The sequence below is a fragment of the Telopea speciosissima genome, chromosome 2, assembly GCF_018873765.1.
Source record: "Telopea speciosissima isolate NSW1024214 ecotype Mountain lineage chromosome 2, Tspe_v1, whole genome shotgun sequence".
NCBI lineage: Eukaryota > Viridiplantae > Streptophyta > Magnoliopsida > Proteales > Proteaceae > Telopea > Telopea speciosissima.
In genome coordinates this window covers 25,461,180-25,483,432 of record NC_057917.1, presented here as the reverse complement: position 1 = coordinate 25,483,432, position 22,253 = coordinate 25,461,180, and the positions used below count along the sequence as shown (strand labels likewise).

Sequence of the window (22,253 nt, the reverse complement as noted above, 5' to 3'; positions counted from 1 at the left end):
ATGCAACTTTGACCTTGAATGCCACTCGGAAAGTGAAGGCATCAGGAGGGAAAAAGGAGGGGGGGGGGTATTGGGAAATATAAACGTTTGGATTCTCTTAACCAGAAAAAAAGGCACCTTGATGGATTTCTTCTGACTATGTGAGGCACGAAAGGTTCATCTACATCACACCTGCCTAAAGACATAAAATGGTGAGATGTATTTGAGGCACGAAAGGTTTATCTACATCTTACCCCAAAATGGTGCCCACCCTTGACATCACTGGAAAGCTTCAAAAGCCATTCACGTATATATATATATATATATATATCAAAACTTGCTGTAAATATATCAATATTACAAAATTACAGTACCAGAAATGCTTCCATGTTTTCCAATGCAAGACCCCAGAATGGGCCCACCGAGGGAAGCAGATGATGAGAATAGCCAGCAAAATTGCTTGAATTACAACTGGCAGTACAATGATAGTTCTTGTGATAGATAACAAGAAGATACAATGTAGAGATACTAAACAGAATTAATTATTATTAAGAATGAATATAATTTAGCTTCATTGACCTGCAAGAAGTTCTATTTCACCATAAAAGAGCTTTTACAACTACAGCCGCCCACTGCACTTGGATTTGAAGATACCTGCACAATGGAAAGGAATTTAACTCCCATTACATTATTTTGTCAGGGTGGATGAAAAGGATGATAAGAGTTTTCAAGCCACCTGAAAGATTTAAGTTGATATGGACCACTACATAATTTTACTGCATGATATCATTTTGGACAGGGCATGTGAAATTTTGTAATGTGTATCTAAAAATGAATTATGTCAGCACCCCTTCATTGAGACCAGAAGCCCCAATAACAAAATACCGAACCCTCCCATTTGTAAACTGGAACAGAGTGCACTGTTACAAGTTATTGACAGAAGCACCTACATAATCTCATGCCCAGAAATGATAATGGTCTCCTGAATATAGGTAACAAATGTTTCATCATAGATTCCACCTTGAACATTAAAAGTATGGAAGTAGGTCCAGACATTCATGCAATTTCTGAAAAAGTATTAGGAAAAATTGTAGAGGCAAATAATCAATGGCCCAGCACACACACCAAAGACACACTCGTGCTACGATACAAATCAATTGTAAAAACGCAAGTCTCCATGAATCCAAAATTCATTCATTTGTCTTCCGTGTTCTGACTAAAGAATTGGCCATCTAATCCCATTGCTAAATAAGGCCCAGATATGGATTTTAAGGTTGAAGTTGGCACATCTGAATGTATTACTGGTACATGATCACTTCACAGTTCCCTTCTACGTTCATGGATATGGTTTCATGGAACAGAGCTTAATTTTCAACCAAAAGTTCAATTATTAGGATTTTATTGGGTCAGTCACTGACGATCTGTCAGAGGATCATCACAAATGTACTATTATGATACTTATGCATTATCTGTGTCTGATATCCTGCAAAACAAGGTCTATATCTGGAGCCAGTGAGGATCCAATGCTCAGCCTAGTGCCCCCACCCGCCAAAAAAAAAAAAAAAGGACCTAATGCTCAGTCAACTAGGAATACAACTGAGCACTTTATAGATTTGTCAAAGATTCTTGGGGTTCGATGTCAATAATGCACCAATGGATAATCTGCTTCTTGATTTATGGAAAAAGCCAATGTTTTTAAACCGGACCGGATACTAGACCGTTCAAGGAAAAAGTTAAGCAGTTGGATGATTTGACCACCAGGTCCGACAATCCAACAGGAATCAAATCTGGAATTTTCTGGTTTTCTGGAGAACCATTACTGTAAAAAGGTCCAACTGGTCTGACCATGGTCAAATTGCCCAGTCCAATGGAGCTTTGAAACACTGCCAAAAAGCCACATTCCTAAACCAGGATATTGTATATCATGTCACACCCGCACCTTCTTCAGAATTCAGATTGCACAAGAACTGTCATCATCCAAATGTGAGAGAGGAGAAGGTATTGGACATAATATCACTACTTGTACATACTTTTTCATATCTGAATACAACAACAATAACAACTCAGCCTTATCCCAACTGAATGGGGTTGGCTACATGGATCCTTGCAAAGACAAAATATTAATAATAATAGTAAAAAGAAAAAAACACAACAACAACTCAGCATTATCCCAACTAAATGGGTTGGATACATGGATCCTTGCCCTCCAATCAGCTCCCTTCAAAGGACATACTTGAAACCAGGCCTAAACAATGCATGTCTTTCCTCGCTACTTCTCCTAGGGTCATTTTAGGCCTGGCCCTAGCTCTTTTAGTTCCTACAATCTGAATCAAATCACTCCTCTGTACCGGTGCATCCGCTGAACATGGCCATGCCACCTCAAACAACTTTCTTGGAGCTTTTCATGTATTGGGCAACTCCAAAATCAGCTTTAATATGTTATTCCTTACTTCATCCTTCCTGTTTTTTCGCACGTCCATCTCAACATCCTCATCTCTGCTACACTTAGTTTATCTATGTGACACTTCTTAACTACCCAACATTCCGTCCCATACATCATAGCCGGTCGTATGACTGTCCTATAGAATTTTCCTTTAAAATTCAGAGGAATACGTCGATTACATAACACTCCAGACACACCTCTCTACTTCATGCACACTACTTTAATTCTCTGGAAAACATCATCCTCTAGATCAACTTCTTTATTTATTATTAACTTTAGATATCTAAAATAATCACTATGCGGTATCTCTCTCCCCTCAATTTTCATCATTTCGTTATCCGTCTTAGTGTAACTAAATTTACACACTACATAATTTGTCTTCATTGAGGGCGGGCCTTGGTGCAACGGTAAGGTTGCTCCATTGTGATCAAGTGGTCATGGGTTTGAGTCTGGATACAGCCTTTCTGTGAAAGCAGGGTGTAAGTGACCCTCCCCAGACCCCGGAATGGCGGGAGCCTCATGCACTGAGTATGCCCTTTGTATACACTGTCTTTGTTCTACTTATCTTAAAACAATTGAAATCTTAAGATTACAAGAGAACAAGAGAGCAAGAGAGAAATATGTGGGTAGAAGGTTGAAGGAGGGAGAGAGAGAGAGAGAAAGAAGAAGAGAAGAAATTGTGGTAGAATGTTCTCTATCACACCTATATTACTCCACTAACATAATACATGGAATTACATACAACTCCCTAGGGAGGTGAAAAGTAAAAGAGGACAATTACAATATAAGACAATAAGTAACTAGACTAGTTCCCAAAGTACCCTTAATACATAACTCTAACACTTCCCCTCAAGCTGGAGAGTAAATGTCATATATTCCTAGCTTGCAAAATAGGGTACTAAACTGATGATGAATGAGCCCCTTTGTGAAGATATCTGCCAGCTGATCACCAATCCTTACAAAAGGGGTGCATATGTAGCCAGAGTCAATCTTCTCCTTGATGAAGTGTGTAACGCCTCAAGAAGACGGCATAGTACCAGCCTGATTGGGAGATCGTTAAGGTGTCCCCACCAAGAGACGGCTTAGTACCAGGGGGTTTGGGAGATCGGTGAGGGGTTGCAAACTTAGTCCCACATCGGCTAGAGAGGAAGATCCTAAGGTATTGATAAAGAGTAGCGTAAGATGAGTTTTAAAGCCGGGAGGTCCACGGACCAAAGTGGACAATATCATGCCAAGGGAGAGGCTGGATTGTTACAATGGTATCAAAACAAAATCCCCACACCGGTGGTGGGGACATAGCGGGGACGCTGTGCCCGTAAGGGGAGAAGAATGTAACACCCTAAGAAGAAGGCATAGTATCGGCCACTTGGGAGATCGTTGAAGTATTCACACTAAGAGGCAGCTTAGTACCAGGGGGTTTGGGAGATCGATGAGGGGTTGCAAACTTAGTCTCATATCGGCTAGAGAGAGAGATCCTGAGCTATTAATAAAGAGTAGCTTCCTCTACTTGGTATGACGTGTTTTAAAGCCGTGAGGCCCATAGGCAAAAACGGACAATTTCATGCCAAGGGAGGGGTTGGATCATTACGAAGTATCTATCCACCTCTATGTACTTTGTTTTGTCATGTTGCATAGGATTGTGAACAATACTTATAGCAGCCTTATTATCACAATAGAGGCGCATAGGTGCCTCAATATCAAATTCTAGCCTCTTGGACTAGCCTTCTCAACCATAAGAGCTCACATACTACATGAGCCATAACTCAAAATTATGTCTCTGCACTTGTCCGAGCCACAACTGGTTGTTTTTTACTCCTCCATGTGACCGTATTACCATCCACAATGTACAATAGCCAGATGTAGATCGCCTATCAGAAACTGAACCAGCCCAACCAACATCAGTGTAGCCTTCAATTCTTAAATAGTTGTGTTTGGCATATAGAAAACCTTTTCATGGGGAAGACTTCAAGTATCTGAGAATCTGGTATACAACATCCAAGTGCCCACTCTTGGGGGCATGCATAAACTGACTCACCACCCCAACAACATAGATGATATCTGGGCGAGTCAAAGAGAGATAAATCAGCTTCCCTATAAGCCTCTGGTATTTCCCTGCATCAACAAGGGAAGGTCCACAGTCCTCTCGTTGCTTATGATTCTGATCAATAGGAGAGCTTGCTAGCTTGCAACCCAACATCCCCGTCTCTTTCAACAAGTCGAGGACAAACTTTCTTTGACAAAAATTTATTCCTTTTCTTAGATCTTGATACTTCAATCCCCAAGAAATACTTTAAGGGTCCTAGATCTTTAATCTCAAACTGTTGGGCCAAGTAGGTCTTCAGTCTATCTATCTCAGTCTTATCATCTCCAGTCACCACAATGTCATCAACATAAACAATAAAGGTTGTGATGGTACCATTACCTTGCCGGATAAATAAGGTGTGGTCAGCTTGGCTCTGGGAATACCCATTCTTCAAAATGGCCTGTCTAAACCTCTCAAACCAAGCCTTCGAGGACTATTTGAGACCAAACAGTGCCTTCTTGAGGAGACACTTTCCCTTTTGTTGAGGGAAACTTGAAGACAGGTAGAGTCTGCATGTACACTTCCTCTTCTAGATCACCATGGAGGAAAGTGTTCTTCACATTTATTAGCCGCCAAAGATAAGAGAACTCTTATTGAGTTGTGTTTAGCTACAGGAGCAAACATCTCTTGATAATCAATCCCATACACCTGACTCTATCTTTTGGCCACCAACCTGGCCTTGTATCTCTCAACTGTACCATCTGATAGAAACTTGACTGTGTAGACCCATCTACATCCAACTAGAATTCTTCCCCTGGGAAGATGAATAACTTTCCAAGTGCTAGCATTTCCTCAGGCATGGCTTGCTTTCACTTGGGGTCAGACATCCTCAGTGATATTCTTGGGAATGGAAATGGAGGAAGGGCAGCAGTAAAAGCAACACTTGTGGGAGATATAGCATTAAAGTAGACAAACTGGGCTATGGGAATAGTACAAGCTCTCTTTCCCTTGAATGGAAATGGGAAGATCTAACTCAGAGGGAAGAGAAGGAATGTCACCTGACTGAGGAAGGTGGAGCTCAGGATATGGATCCAAAGAGACTCTTGGTAGGTCTTCTTCTTCCTTCTCTTTCTTTTGTACACAATTAATTCTTTATTGCCAAAACCAACACCTGATTAATCATCAATATCAACAAAAACCCCTTCTTTGTGTTTCCCAATATCACAGAAATTAAGTAAGCAAAGGTGAGAGGAAAGGGATATCATAAGCCTCTTAATTCCCATTTCCCACTCTTCTCCCCCTTAAGAGGATGCTGATGAAAAGGAGTGAAGAAAGGTATGAATTCAAAGAAGGTAACATCTTTGGAGAGAAGTCGCCTTCGGGAAGAGAGATGGTAGCACTTATATCTCTCGGTAGAGGAGGAATATCTAAGGAAAAGGCATTTGAATGCCTTGGGGTGAAGCTTAGTCCTAGCAGATTTATTGACATGGATGTAGTAGACACACCCAAATACCTTGGGAGGAAGAGAGAAAGCAAAAGTTTGAGGACACAATGTTTCCAAAGAGGATTTGGAGCCAAGAAGTTTAGTGGGCATGCGGTTGATTAAAAAGGTAGCAGTAAAAAGCGAATCTGACCAAAAAGTCTTAAGAACATGCATGCCACAAAGTAGATTCCTAGTGATTTCCAATAAATGACGAATTTTCCTCTTAGCTACCCCATTTTGTTGGGGTGTGTCAACACAAGCAAATTGATGGATAATGCCATTATTGGTAAAAAAGCTTTGGAGTCCCCCATACATGTACTTCCCCCCTTTATAGAACGAACACTCTTAATTTTAGTATCAAATTGAGTACAAAATATTTGATAGAAGTTTTTGAATGCATCATAGACCTCACTTTTATGTTTCATCAAAAAGATCCATGTAGTGCCGGAACAATCATCAACAAACGAAATAACGATAGCTAAACAAAGAGGTAGTGGGAGAAGGACCCCAAACATCAATGTGCATAATATGAAAAGGAACTGTGGATCTATTGCCATGGTAAGGATAAGGAGAATGACAAAGTTTAGCAAACAAACAGGGTTCACACTGAAAGATATGGGAGGAAGGAATAAAAGAAACAAGTGTGGTAATTGTTTCTTCATAACACCAAAGAGGGGTGGCCCAAACATTGATGCTAAAGCATACTGCGTCAACAGTACTACGGTCACTTCGCCCACATGCATCAGACTGGGCAGCAGGCAAAACAGATGTTTATGTATCAAAAAGATTAGAGCCCCTTGTCTGCACGTCTACTGCTAATAATCTTCTTTGTCACCAAATGTTGAAAAATAAAATGGGATGGAAAAAAGGTGACACAACAATTTAAGGATTTGAGGAAAGAGAGACACTGCAAAGTGACTACTTTAGATATCTGGGGTCAATCATAAATAAAGAAGGTGACATAGAGGAGATGTTTCACAAAGAATTAAAGTGAAATAGATGAAGTGGAGAGATGCGTATGGAGTGCTCTATGACCGACATATTCCTTTAAAGCTCAAAGGAAACTTCTATAGGACTGTTGTACGACCGGCTATGATGTATGAGGCGGAATGTTAGGCAATTAAGAAGTGTCATATTGAGAAGCTATGTGTAGTAGAGATGAGGATGTTAAGATGGATGTGTGGAAAAACTAGGAAGGATAAAGTAAGGAATGATCGGATTAGAGCTGACTTGGGAATTGCCCCGAATGACAACCTCCAAGAGAGTCGTTTAAGGTGGTATGGTCATGTCCATCGGAGGCCTAGGGACGCCCCAGTAAGGAGAAGTGATATGATCCTGATTGAAAGAGCTAAAAGAACTAGGTATAGGCCTGAAATGACCATAGGAGAAGTTATGAGGAAGGACATGCAAAGTCTAGGTCTCGTTCCAAGTATGACCTCGAATAGAGCTTATTGGAGGGCAAGGATCCATGTAGCAGATCCCATTTAGCTGAGCTGAGATTATCCTAACCTATTAGGCTGTGTCTCTTTCCTCTTACTTTCATCTTTCACCTTCCATTTTTCTTTTTATTTCTCATCTTTCATTTGTCATTTTTCATGTATCATCTCTCATCTCATTTCCCAGCCCTCTTCTCCCATTTCTTCATTCCCTTTTTTACCTTAATTTGTATGGATCCATGTAGCCGACCCCGTTAAGTTGGGATAAGGCTGAGTTTGTTGTTATTGTTGTAACAATTTAAGGATTTGGTTAGGTGGCTCACATATAAAAGGTTAGTATTAAATTGAGGAACATAAAGGACAGAGTTAAGGGAAATAAAAGTAATATAGACATTGCCCTTACCAGAATAGAAGGGAACCATCAGCAACCCTAACCTTATCTTTACCAGAACAAACAGTGTACGAATCATAACATTGAGACATAACTGTCATATGGTCAGTAGCTCCGGAGTCAATGACACAAGAGGCAGTGTAAGGAGCAAATGTAGAGGCCTACAATGTGGAAGCTGAAGAATTTGGCACTGTTGGCATAGAGGAAGAGTTGAACAGATATTACACAACCCTACAAAATGCTGCAATATCACCCTGAGTGAGGGTACTGGAGACTGTCTGTAGTCGAGATGGAGGTGTCATAGGTTCAACCTCAATCATCATAGTGTGTGTTCTAGCTCCCCTCTCTTGCTGCCATGCATACCGGGTGGACAGCCACGAAGCATCCAACATCTCTCTTAGTGTGCCCAGATTCATCTGAATCTATCACTATCATTCCCTCGGGGTGGAACTTGGCATCTACCTCCAACATCTGACATAATGCAGGAACATGGAAAAAATGGGGCTCAAACACAAGCCAAATGGGGACTACACACTCTACCCAAACAAAGACTATTCTTCCCAGGTAAGACTTCTCCAAACAACTTCTGTCGATTCACTGATCCCAGATAGGCTGAAGACACACTTACAAGATAGGGGTAACACCCAAAATCAAATGGAGAGTAAATTCTCAACCCAAACAACAAAAAAAATCCTTCTCCATGCTGGGAAACAAGGTCCAGCAAGCATACAACTCAAAGAAACTTAACTCAGCTACCTTCTTCAAAGTACTTCATGACAACAATTTGAGGGGCTCAAATGGCTCACTTCACCAACACAAAGTAGCTGGAAGCATCACATACCCACATTACAGGCAAACCAAAGAAGAGAAAAAGAGTTCGCGATACTATGGAGATTCCTAGAGAATGAGTTGTGTTTCTTCAGCACTGCACTTCAACAACCGAGACCATAAGGGAATGAAACGTACCCCTTAGGTGATTCTAAGAGACCAAGCCTTACTCCCAATGTATGCTTGATGAGAGAGAAACAAGAACATGACCAATAGGCTGGCGGTAACAGTGTGAAGGTCTCTTTGTCCTTTGAATGATCTTCCTAGTCTTCAATCTTCATTCATAGGGTCTTATTTGTGATGGGAAAACTCTATCAGGTCTTTTATGTGTGTTTCTTGACCAGGTATAGCCTCCACACAATACAGTCCACAAGGCAACAAACAAGAAAAAAACAGGGAAGGCGGTACCTTAAAGTCAGGAAAGAAAGGAGTTGTGGCTCAACAACCCTTCTTTTCATGAACCGAGGGCAAGAGGGGATGAAAGAAGGGCCTAGGGTGATCTAAATGGATCTTACCCCAGCCTCAATGGTAACCAGATGAGAGAGAGAGAGAGGCCCATTCCAAGCAAAAACTGGTGATTAAGGGGAAGAATCTGCCCCACTTTGGTTTGAGTTTCAAAAGCTCTATTTCTTCATGTGAGGCATCCTCTTGATGTTCCAATGATCTTCAAACAAGTTCATCTCATGGTTTCTTCAAATCTTTCACATAGTATTCTCATCCTAGGAACCACTTTAGTTCCAAAGAGAGGAAATGGGAGCAGAGAACTCGAAGCACGACTCTCAAACCTAAACCATGAGCTATGATAATTGATAACAAGTTGAAATCTTAAGATTACAAGAGAGCAAGAGAGCAAGAGAGCAAGAGAGAAAAATGTGGGTAGGAGATTAAAGAAGCAAAAGAAGAAGAGAAGAAATTGTGGTATGTTAGAAAATATTCTCTAACACACCTATATTACTTCACCAACATAATATATGGAATTACATACAACTCCCTAGGGAGGTGGAAAGTAAAAAAGGACACTTACAATGTAAGACAATAAGTAACCAGACTAGTTCCTAAAGTACCCTCAATACATAACTCTAACAAAAACCTCTTGATTCCAATGTTGATCCTCCATAACTCCAACTTGACGTTAATCCCTACTTTTGTCTCATCCACCAACACAAAATCATCAGTGCAAAGCATGCACTAAGGAACCTCATCTTGATATGTTCTTAGTTAAATCATCCATGATAAGTGCAAATAAATAAGGGCTTAAAGTTGATCCTTGATGTAACCCAATTGTAATTTGAAATTCACTACCTTGACCTCCTACGGTTCTCACACTAGCCACAAATCCATCATACATATCTTTAATTATTTTCACACTTAATCACCACCCTTCTCTTCTCTAATACACATCAGATTAACTCTTTAAGGACTCTGTCATAGGTTTTCTCTAAGTCAATAAAGACCATATGTAGATCCTTCTTGTAAACTCTAAATCTTTCCATGAGCCTTCTGAGTAAGTAGATAGCTTCTGTCATGGATCTACCTAGCATAAAACCAAATTGGTTCTCCGAGATGATAGTTTATTCTTAGGTGGGATTCAACAAATCTCTCCCATAATTTCATAGTATGAATCATTAGTTTTATGCCTCTATAGTTGTTACAATCTTGAATATCACATTTATTTTTGTGGATTGGAACCATAATGCTTCTCCATTCATCTGGCATTTTCTTGTGCTCATAATCTTGTAAAACAATTTGGTTAACCAAGATAAACCACATAATCCTAAGCTCTTCCAGACTTCTATCGCGACCCCATTTGGGTCAGGTGCTTTGCCTACTTTCATCTTTCTTAAGGCTTCTTTAACTTCAGACACGCTAACCTTTTGTATATCTATGGCATGTGGTGTCTTGATGAATAATGCCATCTTCCAAACCACTTTACTTGAAATGTCTCCATTTAGTAGGCAGTAGAAATACTTTTTCCATCTCTTCATAATGTCTTCAGCGCTTACTAGCACTCTACCATCATCATTTTTAATACATCTAACATGGTCGAGATCTCTACTCTTCCTTTCCCTCATTTTAGCTATCTTATCTTATAGATAGTTTTTTCTCTTTCCTTTGTGTTCAGATGACTATAGAGATCTTCATACTTCTTTGCCCTTGCTTTTCCCTTCTTAGCTTCATTTCTAGCAGACGTATACCTTTTTAGATCTTCTACATCCTTAGTCCTTTGCCATGTCTTAAAACTAGCTTTCTTAGTCTTAATGGCTGCTTGAACCTATAGACGATAAAAAAAAAGGTATGAAAAAGCTAAGAATTGAACCATGTTTTATACTTTTCTAGATCCTCTACAATCTTCTTAGCTGCTTGAACCTATAGAGGAGCTAAAAAGGTATGAAAAAGCTAAGAATTGAATCGTGTCTTATACCTTTTTGAACCATGTCTTATACTTTTTTAGATCCTCTACAATCTTCTTAGCTTCATTTTTGGCAGACGTATACCTTTTTAGATCCACTACATCCTTAGTCCTTTTCCATGTCTTAAAACTAGTTTTCTTAGTTTTAATGGCTTCTTGAACCTCATCATCCCACCACCAAGTCTCCCTATTGGGATGACATTTTCCTTTTGATTCCCCTAGGACATCTTTAGCAACCTTCTTAATACAAGTCGTCATATCATTCCACATCATGTTAGTGTCTCCCTCACAGTCCCACTTTCCTTGTTTGATCACTTTTTCAGTGAATGATTTGAAGGTAACCCCCTTTAAGATCCACCACCTTATCCTAGGGTAAACAAGCTCGCCTTCCTTATGATCCTACAAAATGAGGCATATATCCATGATGACTAATCTATGTTGAGTGGATAAGCTCTCCCATGGTATCACCTTATAGTCCTTGTATAGTAATCTATCGAACCTTCTTGTTAGGAAGAAATCTAATTGGCTACTATGATGCCCACTTTTATAGGTAACTATATGCTCCTCTCTCTTTTCAAAATAAGTGTTTACAATGGATACATCATAAGTGACGGAAAAATCTAAAACTAAGATCCCCCCTTAATTCCTCTCGACAAAACCATAACCTTCATGTACACCTTCATAGCCTCTGCGGTCTATCCCAACATGTCCATTCAAATCACCCCCTATAATAATCTTTTCTCCTTGACTAAAATCTTGCACTAATTCATCCATGTGTTCCCAAAACTATAACTTACTATTTTCATCCAATCATACTTGGGGTGCATAAGCACTAATTATATTGACAACCTCTTTCTCCAAAACATGCTTGATAGATATAACCCTATCTCCAAATCTTTGGACATCCACCACATCATTCTTCAAGTCTTTATCCACTACTATTTCCACTCCATTTCTATTACTTTTATCCTCGTATACCAAAGTTTAAAGTCATCCAACTCCTTAGCTTTTTCATTTCTGAATGATGCAGATAAATCACATATGTGGGCTAATTTTAGTGAAAATAAGTTTTGGGTTGGGTTATATATATGTTGGGTCTTTAGTCCATGGGCTTTATTTGTAATAGGCCACTTTAATGGGCCTAAATTATGGGTAGGAGATAGGAATATGGGATTTACTTTATTAATTTAGTTTAAGTGTGTTATTTCATTAAGTAATTGTTATTTCCTTGGTTGTTAAGAATAGGATAGAGTCTTGTATGAATAGAACTTCTATTCTGACATTGGATAGAGTTCTAATCATGTGGGACAACTATTCTAACTACTAACAATGGAGTTTTAGTCATCCGGGACATCTACTCCTATTATGGATAGAGTTTCCTATTTCAAGTACACTTTCCTTTCCTATTGTAGGCACACTTTCAGCTTCTATAGAAACAATGTACGGCTTAAAGCCTCCCCAATGTTTAATTATTGAATGAAGTTGGCTTTGCTGCTTTAATGTTCTGTGAAATTCAAACTTTGCTAGGAGATGCAGAGGTTTATTGGTAGAATGCCAATAATGGCTGGTGGGATTCCAGCTGAGGCTAGGTGAGATGCTTAGTCATATCTTCTCTTCATCTTCTTCTCCATTGTTTAACTACTGTTACTAGGTCAGTACTTTTCTGAGGTTTATTTCAGGTTCCTATGCATGTTATAATCTGGAATCCTCAGTTCCTTACTTGCTGATTCATATATTTCTATTCTGATTTCGGATCTAATAACCGGATTCTAGACTGGACCTTCCGGTGGTGTTAAAATTATTTATTTGATTTCAGAACATTAGAATCCTATCATTACTAGGATTTCTGATTTCTCATGTTTGTTATCTACCATCTGATTGCTAATTTAGAATTAAGTTTTACTTCATAACTCAGATCAACATTCTTAATTTATTTATTTATTTATTTATTTATTTTTTTTTTTTTGATGAATAAATCAATTACCAATCCCCAGGAGGGGGCAGGGGGAGAAACAAAAACGCAAACTTCAGGCCATCCTAAAAGAGGGAGGAGGCGGCAAAAGAGAGCTGTCTAAACCCCAGGAAACAACAATATGCCTGTTCCTTGGGGTGTCAATAAGCCTATGGGGGATTCTAGAAAACCTAAGACCTGTAACCAATAACCTTATAGAGGAGAAAAGAGAGCAATAACCTTATAGAGGAGAAAAGAGAGAAGAAAGAAGAGGAGAAGAGTAGCTGCACGGGGAGGAGCCGTATGTGTTAGTTTACTTCCTCCCTCAAGTATCTTATTTGTAATAAAACCATTACAATCATAAAGGGAAAAAGAAACTAAACCTAATCTAAAATAGGCAACTAACTTAGACTAGGAAACTGACTCCTGACTCCTAACAATTAAAGACATAAAATAATAAAGGAAATCATAATGGACTCAACCACAATAGGGACATTCCCCCCTATCGTGGTACACTTCTCAATACTCCCCCTCAAGCTGGAATATACAGATATCAAAAGAAAAGCTCCAGCTTGGACTAAAAAGAATAGAAAATCAAACTCAACACCAGTCTTGAATAGTAGTTGTAGACTTCAGTGAGCACAGAGGAAACTCCAATCAGCCATCATAAAACCAGTAGAAATATCAGTCCAAATACTGGACTATAGATAACATCAAATCCAAAAAACAGTAGATAGGTAACGATGACAGATGTTCTCTAATAATTGCGGAACTTGATTTCTAATAAGAGAAGACTCGATCTCCAATATAAGGAAAGAACTCGATCTTAAAAGGAAGAATCAATTCAATCGCACAAAGTGGAATTTTCCTGTCGATCTTCAAAAACACCATATCATGCTTAAAAAAAGTAAAGATGGAGGGCAGCAACTTCGGAGTTTCCCTTCAAAAGTAAAAATCTTCATTGAAATAAATCTTGAGAAATCTTCACCAAAATATTCTTGAAAAAAGGTAAGACTCTCCAATTGATGATTTGTGCAGAGCAGATATGCAAATAGTAATATCCAATTCCAAACTCCCCCTCATGTGTAGCAGTACACGTGAACACATAACGGCCAATAATCAACATCTCAAAGCACGGGCATCACAAAAAAATTCCATAAACAAGAGCACCACAAATAACAGCCGTAGATAAAAGAATCCCAATATCAGTTTCTAACCTCCCCTCACTGGAGCCAACAACCACCATGCAAAGGTCCAACCTTCAAAGAAATACAAACCCCACATGTGTTCGGGGCCCACCTGGGCAACTATACTTCAAGAATTTTAAAGAAATGTTGAAATTAAAAGGGCAATGGCAGTTTGGTATATGACCAGCATCTCAATAATTTCCAATCTCCCTCTCAAAACAAACCACAACCTCAATATCATTTAAGTACCAATTTGCCAAAAAACAAATTGATGTGATTTGGGCCCACCAAAGCAATAATATGGCATATATGTATACCCAATGGCAATTCTGTAATTACATCATGCAATCTCCAATTGATGTGGAACCCGGGTCAAAATACCCAATTTCGTTCGGGATGGATCCATCCAAGTATACAATAGGCAATAACAAGAGGTAATGGCAGAACTGTAATTTAAGTGAAATCCATATGTGCATAAGCAAGGCCAAATTTAAGAGAGGAGTGGCAATCTGGTAATAAACCAGAATTTGTAAGGGGGCTATGGGTAATTGAAGAAGCAGTGGGACATAATGGGAATTAAAATTACTGAAAGGGGACTAAATTGGAAAATAAATCAACCCCCTAATAGAAAGGGTAAACTAGAAAGAGGAAACGAACTAATGGCAATATGTAATTTAGGAAAGATTAAAGAGTAATAAGATAAGTGGGAAAAACAAAATAAATAAAAGAAAGGAAGAAGAATCACGAAAGAGAAAGATGGACCTTAAAAAGGTAACGTGGCTGTCTCTTAAACCTAGTCAGTCACGTTATGTTTAAGGAGTTGCTGGTGGACTTTGCAAAAAACAGGAAGAAGAATATTGTGGCTTGTCTTCCTCCTCCGGCAAACTAGCAGCGAGATAAGGAGCAAATCAATACCAACAATCGAGGCAAAAATCAGCACATGAAGCTATCGATAACAATATCAGGCAAATCGAGAGGCAGAAACTGATTCTTCGATCAGAAACAACAGCAGCTCATGGAGAAAAGTAATGCAATCTCCAAAAACCAAGATCAGAAAGCAGGGAAAGGAGGAGGCGGAACAAAAGCTGCAACTTCAACCTCTTTTCAACCAATTCCAAGAACCAGCCACAAGAGGAAAACGAGAACCAGCAGCAAACGGATCTGGTTTAGATATGGGAGATCGAGATGCAGCAGGTCTTCTACTTTTTCGATCAGCAAATCAATAGCATCAAAGAAAAACCAGCAGAAACCAGGAGTAGCAGAAGGGTATCGATTAGCAGAAATCTTCGATCATAAACAACAATAGAACATCAACCGACCAGCAAATACCATCAGAAAACAAAAGCAGGTCCTTCAATCTCCTTTGATAGTGAAAGCAGCCCACATAGTAAAATATCGAGTAGTCGTACGACATGATTTTAGTAGCAGCGATCATGAGAACGAAGGACAACAATATACGCCAGCAACATCAGAGATATAGATTCAGCAGCCGAGTTATTGACTCAGATCGCAACTTGTGATAGCAGCATCAGAATAGAACGAAAATAAATATCGATGGAGCACAAACGAACCTGTAGCAGACATCTTCATCAATCGAATGTAGCAAATCAGTAACTCAGTATACGAAACCCTAGTTCTTCCTCTTTTATGAACTAGGTTTCTTTCTTCAAACTAAAAACCCTAATCGACTCTCAAAACGGCTATTACGGAGATAATCAGGTATTGGTTACAACAGCTCTGATACCATGTAGAAAACCTAGGACCTATAACCAATAGCCTTATAGAGGAGAAAAGAGAGCAATAACCTTATAGAGGAGAAAAGAGAGAAGAAAGAAGAGGAGAAGAGTAGCTGCAAGGGGAGGAGCCGTATGTGTTAGTTTGCTTCCTCCCTCAAGTATCTTATTTATAATAAAACCATTACAATCATAAAAGGAAAAGGAAAAGGAAACTAAACCTAATCTAAAATAAGTAACTAACTTAGACTAGGAAACTGACTCCAAACTCCTAACAATTAAAGACATAAAATAATAAAGGAAACCATAATGGACTCAACCACAATAGGGACACTCCCCTATCGTGGTACACTTCTCAACAAAGATAGAGCTGAGCTTGGAGGAAACATTGAAAGAGATGGCTTTCTAAATCAAGTCGAAGGACCAAGAGTTGGAAGTCTATCTCCTCAGATTCCTCTCCATCCAAATGTGACAAACAGCTGAGCCAAACACAAGCTTTCCAACAGTGTCACATAGAGTGCATCCTTGGAAGGTCATGTCCATCCAAAGCCACTCTATCAAAGGGCAAAAGTCTCTTGCTGCAGGGCCAAATGGACAAGAGGGCTTTTTTCCAGATGCTGAAGGTAAAGGAGCACAAAGAAAAGGTAGACAATGTACTCAGAACCATTCCAACAGAAGATGCAAGAGGGGGAGACAGGGATATTATGATGGAGGAGGAAGGCTTGGGTTGGGAGGCAAAGGTTAAGGGTTCTATAGACGAGGGATGAGGCCTTTGAACCAGATTAGTTTGTGCCAAGGGACAGAGGGGCTAGGGTTACGAACAAAATTCTAAGCTGATCTAAAGCTAAAAAGGCTGTTGGGGGAGGGGAGGAGGGGGAGGGAGGGACGGCCAGATCTGAGAGAGGATAGGGATATGGAGGGTGGGGGGAGACCAAGAGCCAAGAGAGACGATGGAGGAGAGGGGAGCAGATTTGGGAATGCCAAAGGAATAAATCGATCTGGGTCCAAAGACATTGTAGAGAACCCCTAGAGGGTGCTAGGGATCAAGCCAAAGGGAGGTGGTTGATCCATCTACAATAGCTGAGGAGATGGCTCTAAGGGCAAGAGGGCGAAGGAGAAGAATCCAACGCCAGACCCAAGAAGAGTCGGAGTGGATTGAAACAGTCTAGATGGAATCATTTTGAGAAGATGGGAGTAAACCTAGTGTACCCAAATTGAGTCATGTCTAGAGGAGATTTTCCAAATGAGCTTCAGGAAACCCACGGTATTGGAATCGCGGATGTGGCGGATGCCCAGGCCCCCTTCAGCCTTAGGGAGGTAGATGGATTTCCAGTTGATTGGATGCAAAAATTTGGAGGCTTCTTTCCCTTTCCAAAGGAAAGCGCAGAAGAGATTTTCCATAGCTTTGATAGTAGCTTTAGGGATACCATAAATGCCACACCAATAAATGTAAGATGATTGGAGAACCGATCTAATGCATTCCAGCCTATCCGCATATGATAGGAGTTTGTCTTTCTAGAGCTGGAGTCGCTTACGGATTTTGTCAAGCATGGGAGTATAGTGGTGGCTAGAAAGCCTAAAAGGGGTGAGGGGAAGGCCCAAGTACTTGACAGGAAGGACTCCATGGAGAAGCCAGTTAGACGCAGGAGGGCATCTCTGTCAGACTCGGGTATACCGGCCAGAAAGATTTTGGATTTGAGGAGGTTGATGCGGAGACCAAAGAGATTCTCAAAGAGGTAGAGGGAAGACATGATGGCAGAGATAGAAGAGGGGGAAGCCTTTGAGAAGATCATCAGCAAAAGCCAGGTGGGTAAAGTTGACGTGTTTGCATTTTGGGAGATAAGGTGGAGATCCGTTTTGGATTGGAGACTCCTAGAAAGGACTTCCAAGGCCAAGGAGAAGAGAAAGGAGGAAAGGGGGCAACCTTGGCAGATACCAACTTTGGAATGGAAGAAATCGACGGGGGAACCATTAACCAAAACTAAGAAGGCGGGGGAGGAAATGCAAGTGAAAATCCAGAGGACGAAAGGAGAGGGGAACCCATTTGGGTAAGCACATCGCAGATGAAATCCCAACGAAGGGAGTCAAAAGCTTTGTGGAGATCAATTTTCATGAAGACCGTGGGTGAGTGAGATTTTCGATCAAAACCATGCACAATCTCCGAGCAAAGAATGATACTGTTTGTAATATTTCTACCAAAAAATGAAGGCAGATTGATTGGGACTGACCAAGGAAGGGATGACAAGCTGAATCCTGTTAGCAAGAATCTTTGCAATGAACTTGCAGAGAAGATTGCAAAGAGAGATAGGTCTGAAGTCAGACAGGGAGGAGGCTCCATCTTTTTCAAGGATGAGGCAAAGGAAGGTATGGTTGATCCGGGCAAGTTGGCTGGGTTTAAAGAAGAAGCTTCGGATAGCTTTGAAGAGGTCTCCTTTGATAGAGTCCCAACAACTAAGGAAGAAGTCCATACTGAAGCCATCAGGACCAGGAGCTTTGTTGGATTTATGGGAGAGGATCGATTTGGACATTTCATCATCGGAGGGGATGGACAAGAGGAAGTATGTCATGAGGGGGGGGGACAAACTTGTTGATGAGATTAGGGGGAAGGGGGACGGAGGGGGAGGGGAGATTGAAGAGGGAGGAGAAGAAGGAGACAGTCTTAGATTTAATGTCAAGAAGGGAGGAGAGGGAGGACCCATCCTGAGCAAGGAACCTCGCAAGGAACGGTGGAAGTAAGCCGTGATAGAGTCTCCTAGTTCTAGCCACTTAATTCGGGATTTTTTGCGCATAAAGCTTTCTTCTTGTAGAGAAAGGAAGGAGAGCTCCTTAGAAAGCTTTTTTCTCTTCCAAAGCAAGCTCAAGGAGGAGCGGGTCCATTTGGCGCCGGGATTGAACAAGGGCGAGATCAGACTGGCAAGAGGAGACACGAGACAGGAAATTGCCAAAGGTGGAATGGTTCCAACTCTTAAGGGCACACTTGGTGTGAAGGAGCTTTCTAGCAAAGGCAATAAGGGGAAGGGAGGGGCAGAAAACTGGAGAGCGCCAAGCTTAAAGGATGGTGGGGAGGTAGAGGTGATGGGAGGTCCACATATCGAAAAATTTTAAGGGCTTGGGACCGAAGGAAGAATAGGGCTGTATAAGGAGATGGCAAGGGCAGTGGTCAGATAAACCCTGGAGAAGGAAGTTAGCATGGGAGTGAGGAAAGGTGGAGAGCCAGGTTTCATTGATAAGGAACCGATCGAGCTTGCAAGCTATCTGATCATTAGCCACTCTCCTGATATTACTTCTGAGTTCTCCTACTATTACGACTTAATCTGGTTATGTTTACTTGCTGTCTTTCCACTGGTATAAGTTCTTAGTTCTGGAAAGTCCCATCTTAAATAGGATTCTTCTGTAACTTTGAATCATACCATTTGATACATTTCAGGTTTTGTTATTCTGTTCTTTAATCTGAATTGAGTATTTGACCAGCTTTTGGACCATATCTGAATCTTTGATTTGCTGCTATTAAATTTCTCTTTAAATCTGGGAAGTCAGTTCAGTTGCAAGCCTAAGCCAACAAAATGTAGTATTCTAATCACCTAAGGAATTAGGGTTAGAAAACCACATGTAAATCCAGGGTCGCAGAGATTAGGCACTCAAAATAAAAACCAGAATTTAGCACCTACCATAAATAGAAACTCACAAAATGGTAACTTAAATTTATCAGTTGCTGAAATTAGAAACCAGATTTAGAAAGTTCCAGATTTAGTTACTACAGATATTTAGTAACTATATCAAGCAAGTGACTGAAGTGAGAACCATAGTAGAAGCACATAGCAGATTTAGCAACCACGCAATACTGTTATAGGAAGTGAATCAGAATTAGTAACATTCTGTAAAAAAGTAGTAGAGAGGGTTATCAGGGTTGTAACAGCACTCAAGACCAGGCAGTAAATTGCCAACAAAAAGTGACACGATGGACTGATAGTAGGCTGTATTGGCTATAGAAATCCAGGTCTGAAACTATGACGAACAATGCTAATAGTTAGGCATCAGAATAGAAATTCGAAGGATAAACAGAAACAACAAATAGAATGCACCAGATGGAGAAATATGCAGAATCTGACCTGTAATGGAAGAAGGAAAAGAAGATAAAGATATAAGACAAAAAAAAAAGATATGTTAGGCCTCTCACCTAACTGTAGAGCAGGAATCCCACCAACTCCAGCCTTGGCATCCCACCAAGGCTACCCTATTGCATCCCACAGTAGAGCAGTTTTGAATCCCACAAAACCATGCTCCGTCTCTCACATAACTCACAAGCCCAAGGCTATAATATTTCTCAAATCAATGGTAGTGGGTATGTTCCCCAACTTTTTATTTATAACTTGACGGAAATAAGAAAAATAGGAAACTCCTATGTATGAGGAGGGATTGCTCAAATCTTCAAGGATGCCATCTCAATCATCAATACACCTTCTCCACAAAAAAAACAGGTTTTCTTCTCACTTTTTCTCTCTTTTGTAGGTTCTGTACGTTCTGGTATGAATTTCGAGAAGCCTGAAAAAATCTGGGGCTAAAAAGTCCTTATGAAATGAGTTCAGAAACTCCATTTTAATACTGGCCATAGGATCTTGAATCAGAGGATGCTTGGATGAAGCTCAAACAGAATCTAAGTGAAAGATAGAAGTGTCACGCAGCGGCTCAAACCAGAGCCATCAGATCAGCTCTCAAAACCGTGGGTAGATTCTGGCCCGCTAGATCTCTTCAATTGGGTCATATTCTCGAGCAATGCTTGAGGACCTCTCCATTGGAATCTACGATGACACCGTGGATCAAATACAGACCACAGGATCACGTGACCAAAACGTGGCTTGTACCTTAGATTGAAACACTACAATGATCGCGTATGTGCACGACGTATCGAGGCCACAACGAACCGGAAATCGAGCGATGGTATCTTTTGCGTCAACCAATCATGCCTCGAGCGCATATTGACTTCAGATGCTCGATCGAGATCTAAGGCATGTGGAACGTCAAGAGCCGACCGATCGAGATCTAATCTTCAAGTACGGCTACCATTTGCGCGCGTGTACCAAAACTCAGTGCACCCGACCACTCAAAAAGCTTGGAATGGAATCTTTAGAGCCAGACTGATTTTAAAAAATGAGAAAACCATGAGGAGGGAGGTGAGCTACTGTCTTATTTCCTGAGATACAAAATTGATGTTCGAGAGCTATTTAAAAAGCTCCAAACCTCCTCAATTTACTTCTTTTCTGCGCAACGATACGGAAATCATCACAACTTCTTCATTCAGAACTAGATTGATGCAATTCCAGATGCGTTGGAAAGAGGACTCAATGAACTACAACTCCCATTCTCATAGTTCCTTACAAATCAACCACTAGGTCCACTCAAATTGTCTGCAAAGTTGACACATCAGCATGAACCTATTAAATCACCAGGCGAAGCGCATGTACACTGCACCCAATACTGCTACATGTTGTCAATTGCTGCCAAACACCATCATACACTGCCACTCATGTCCGGTAGCTTCATTATCATTGCCACACTGACACATGTCAAGATCTCACTGCCACTGCAACACCTGCACTCCCACATCAATCAAGTCGCCAAGAAACGATTGGCATCTCCCAAATAATACATCTCTGCCTACTTGGTCGCGCCACAGTCACATTGAAAAATAAATTTTGAGAACTATCCAACTATAACTAAGTAAAGTTATGGCAGATACCCAGAAGGTGCTCAGGATGTGCGGCAATTCGCTAAACCGACCCAGATTGTTGATCTAGGCATACGCACCCAAATATGTTATCACATAACCGAAAATATATTGACACCAGTGAATTAAACCCACGTGTAGACCACTATTTTTGGGTCTCTTGGTTCTGTTTTTATTCAGTTCTAGTCAAATCATAGTTGAAATACAATATTGTAAAGTGTTTTAAGTAGGAGTTTCTAATTCTGCCCCAACAATAAGTGAAGTAGCTGGTGGAGAATTGTTAAATGTGTTACTGTGATCCCAAAAACAGCTGTTAGTAGACTATACATGCAACCCTTGGAAGGTGATAAACACTCTCACCCGATGTACCTTAAGAAAAGTAACAATAAAGAGATAGTATTTGAGATTTTTAGCATCCAGGATACATATAGTCACTCGTTGTTCAAGCTCTCTGTTCAATTTCAAGTCTGAATTGTTATAAAAGCCAATTGATGATATAGCTAGAGCACTGGTAAAGCAAGTGGCAATCCAAGGTGGTGAATCCTTGGTTTGGAACTGGTAGTGAAGCCTTCTTGCAGGCCATAGGTGGTGAAGCCTTTGGTCATATCCCCTCCTTTCCCTCTTCTTTTTTTCCTTCCTTTTTCTCTTTCCTTCATCACTATTC

The 22,253-nt window shown here is 40.4% G+C and overlaps 1 protein-coding gene across 1 annotated transcript in view; it reads right to left on the bottom strand.

Annotated features, from left to right (window-relative positions):
- Positions 1–302: 302 nt before the first annotated feature.
- Positions 303–22,253, bottom strand: part of LOC122649573 (iron-sulfur assembly protein IscA-like 2, mitochondrial) — a 36,548-nt gene continuing 14,597 nt past the window's right edge. The window contains exon 4 of the mRNA XM_043842775.1: positions 303–633. Coding sequence (XP_043698710.1) covers positions 571–633 — 63 coding nt within the window. The 3' untranslated portion in view covers positions 303–570. The remainder of the gene's footprint in view (positions 634–22,253) is intronic.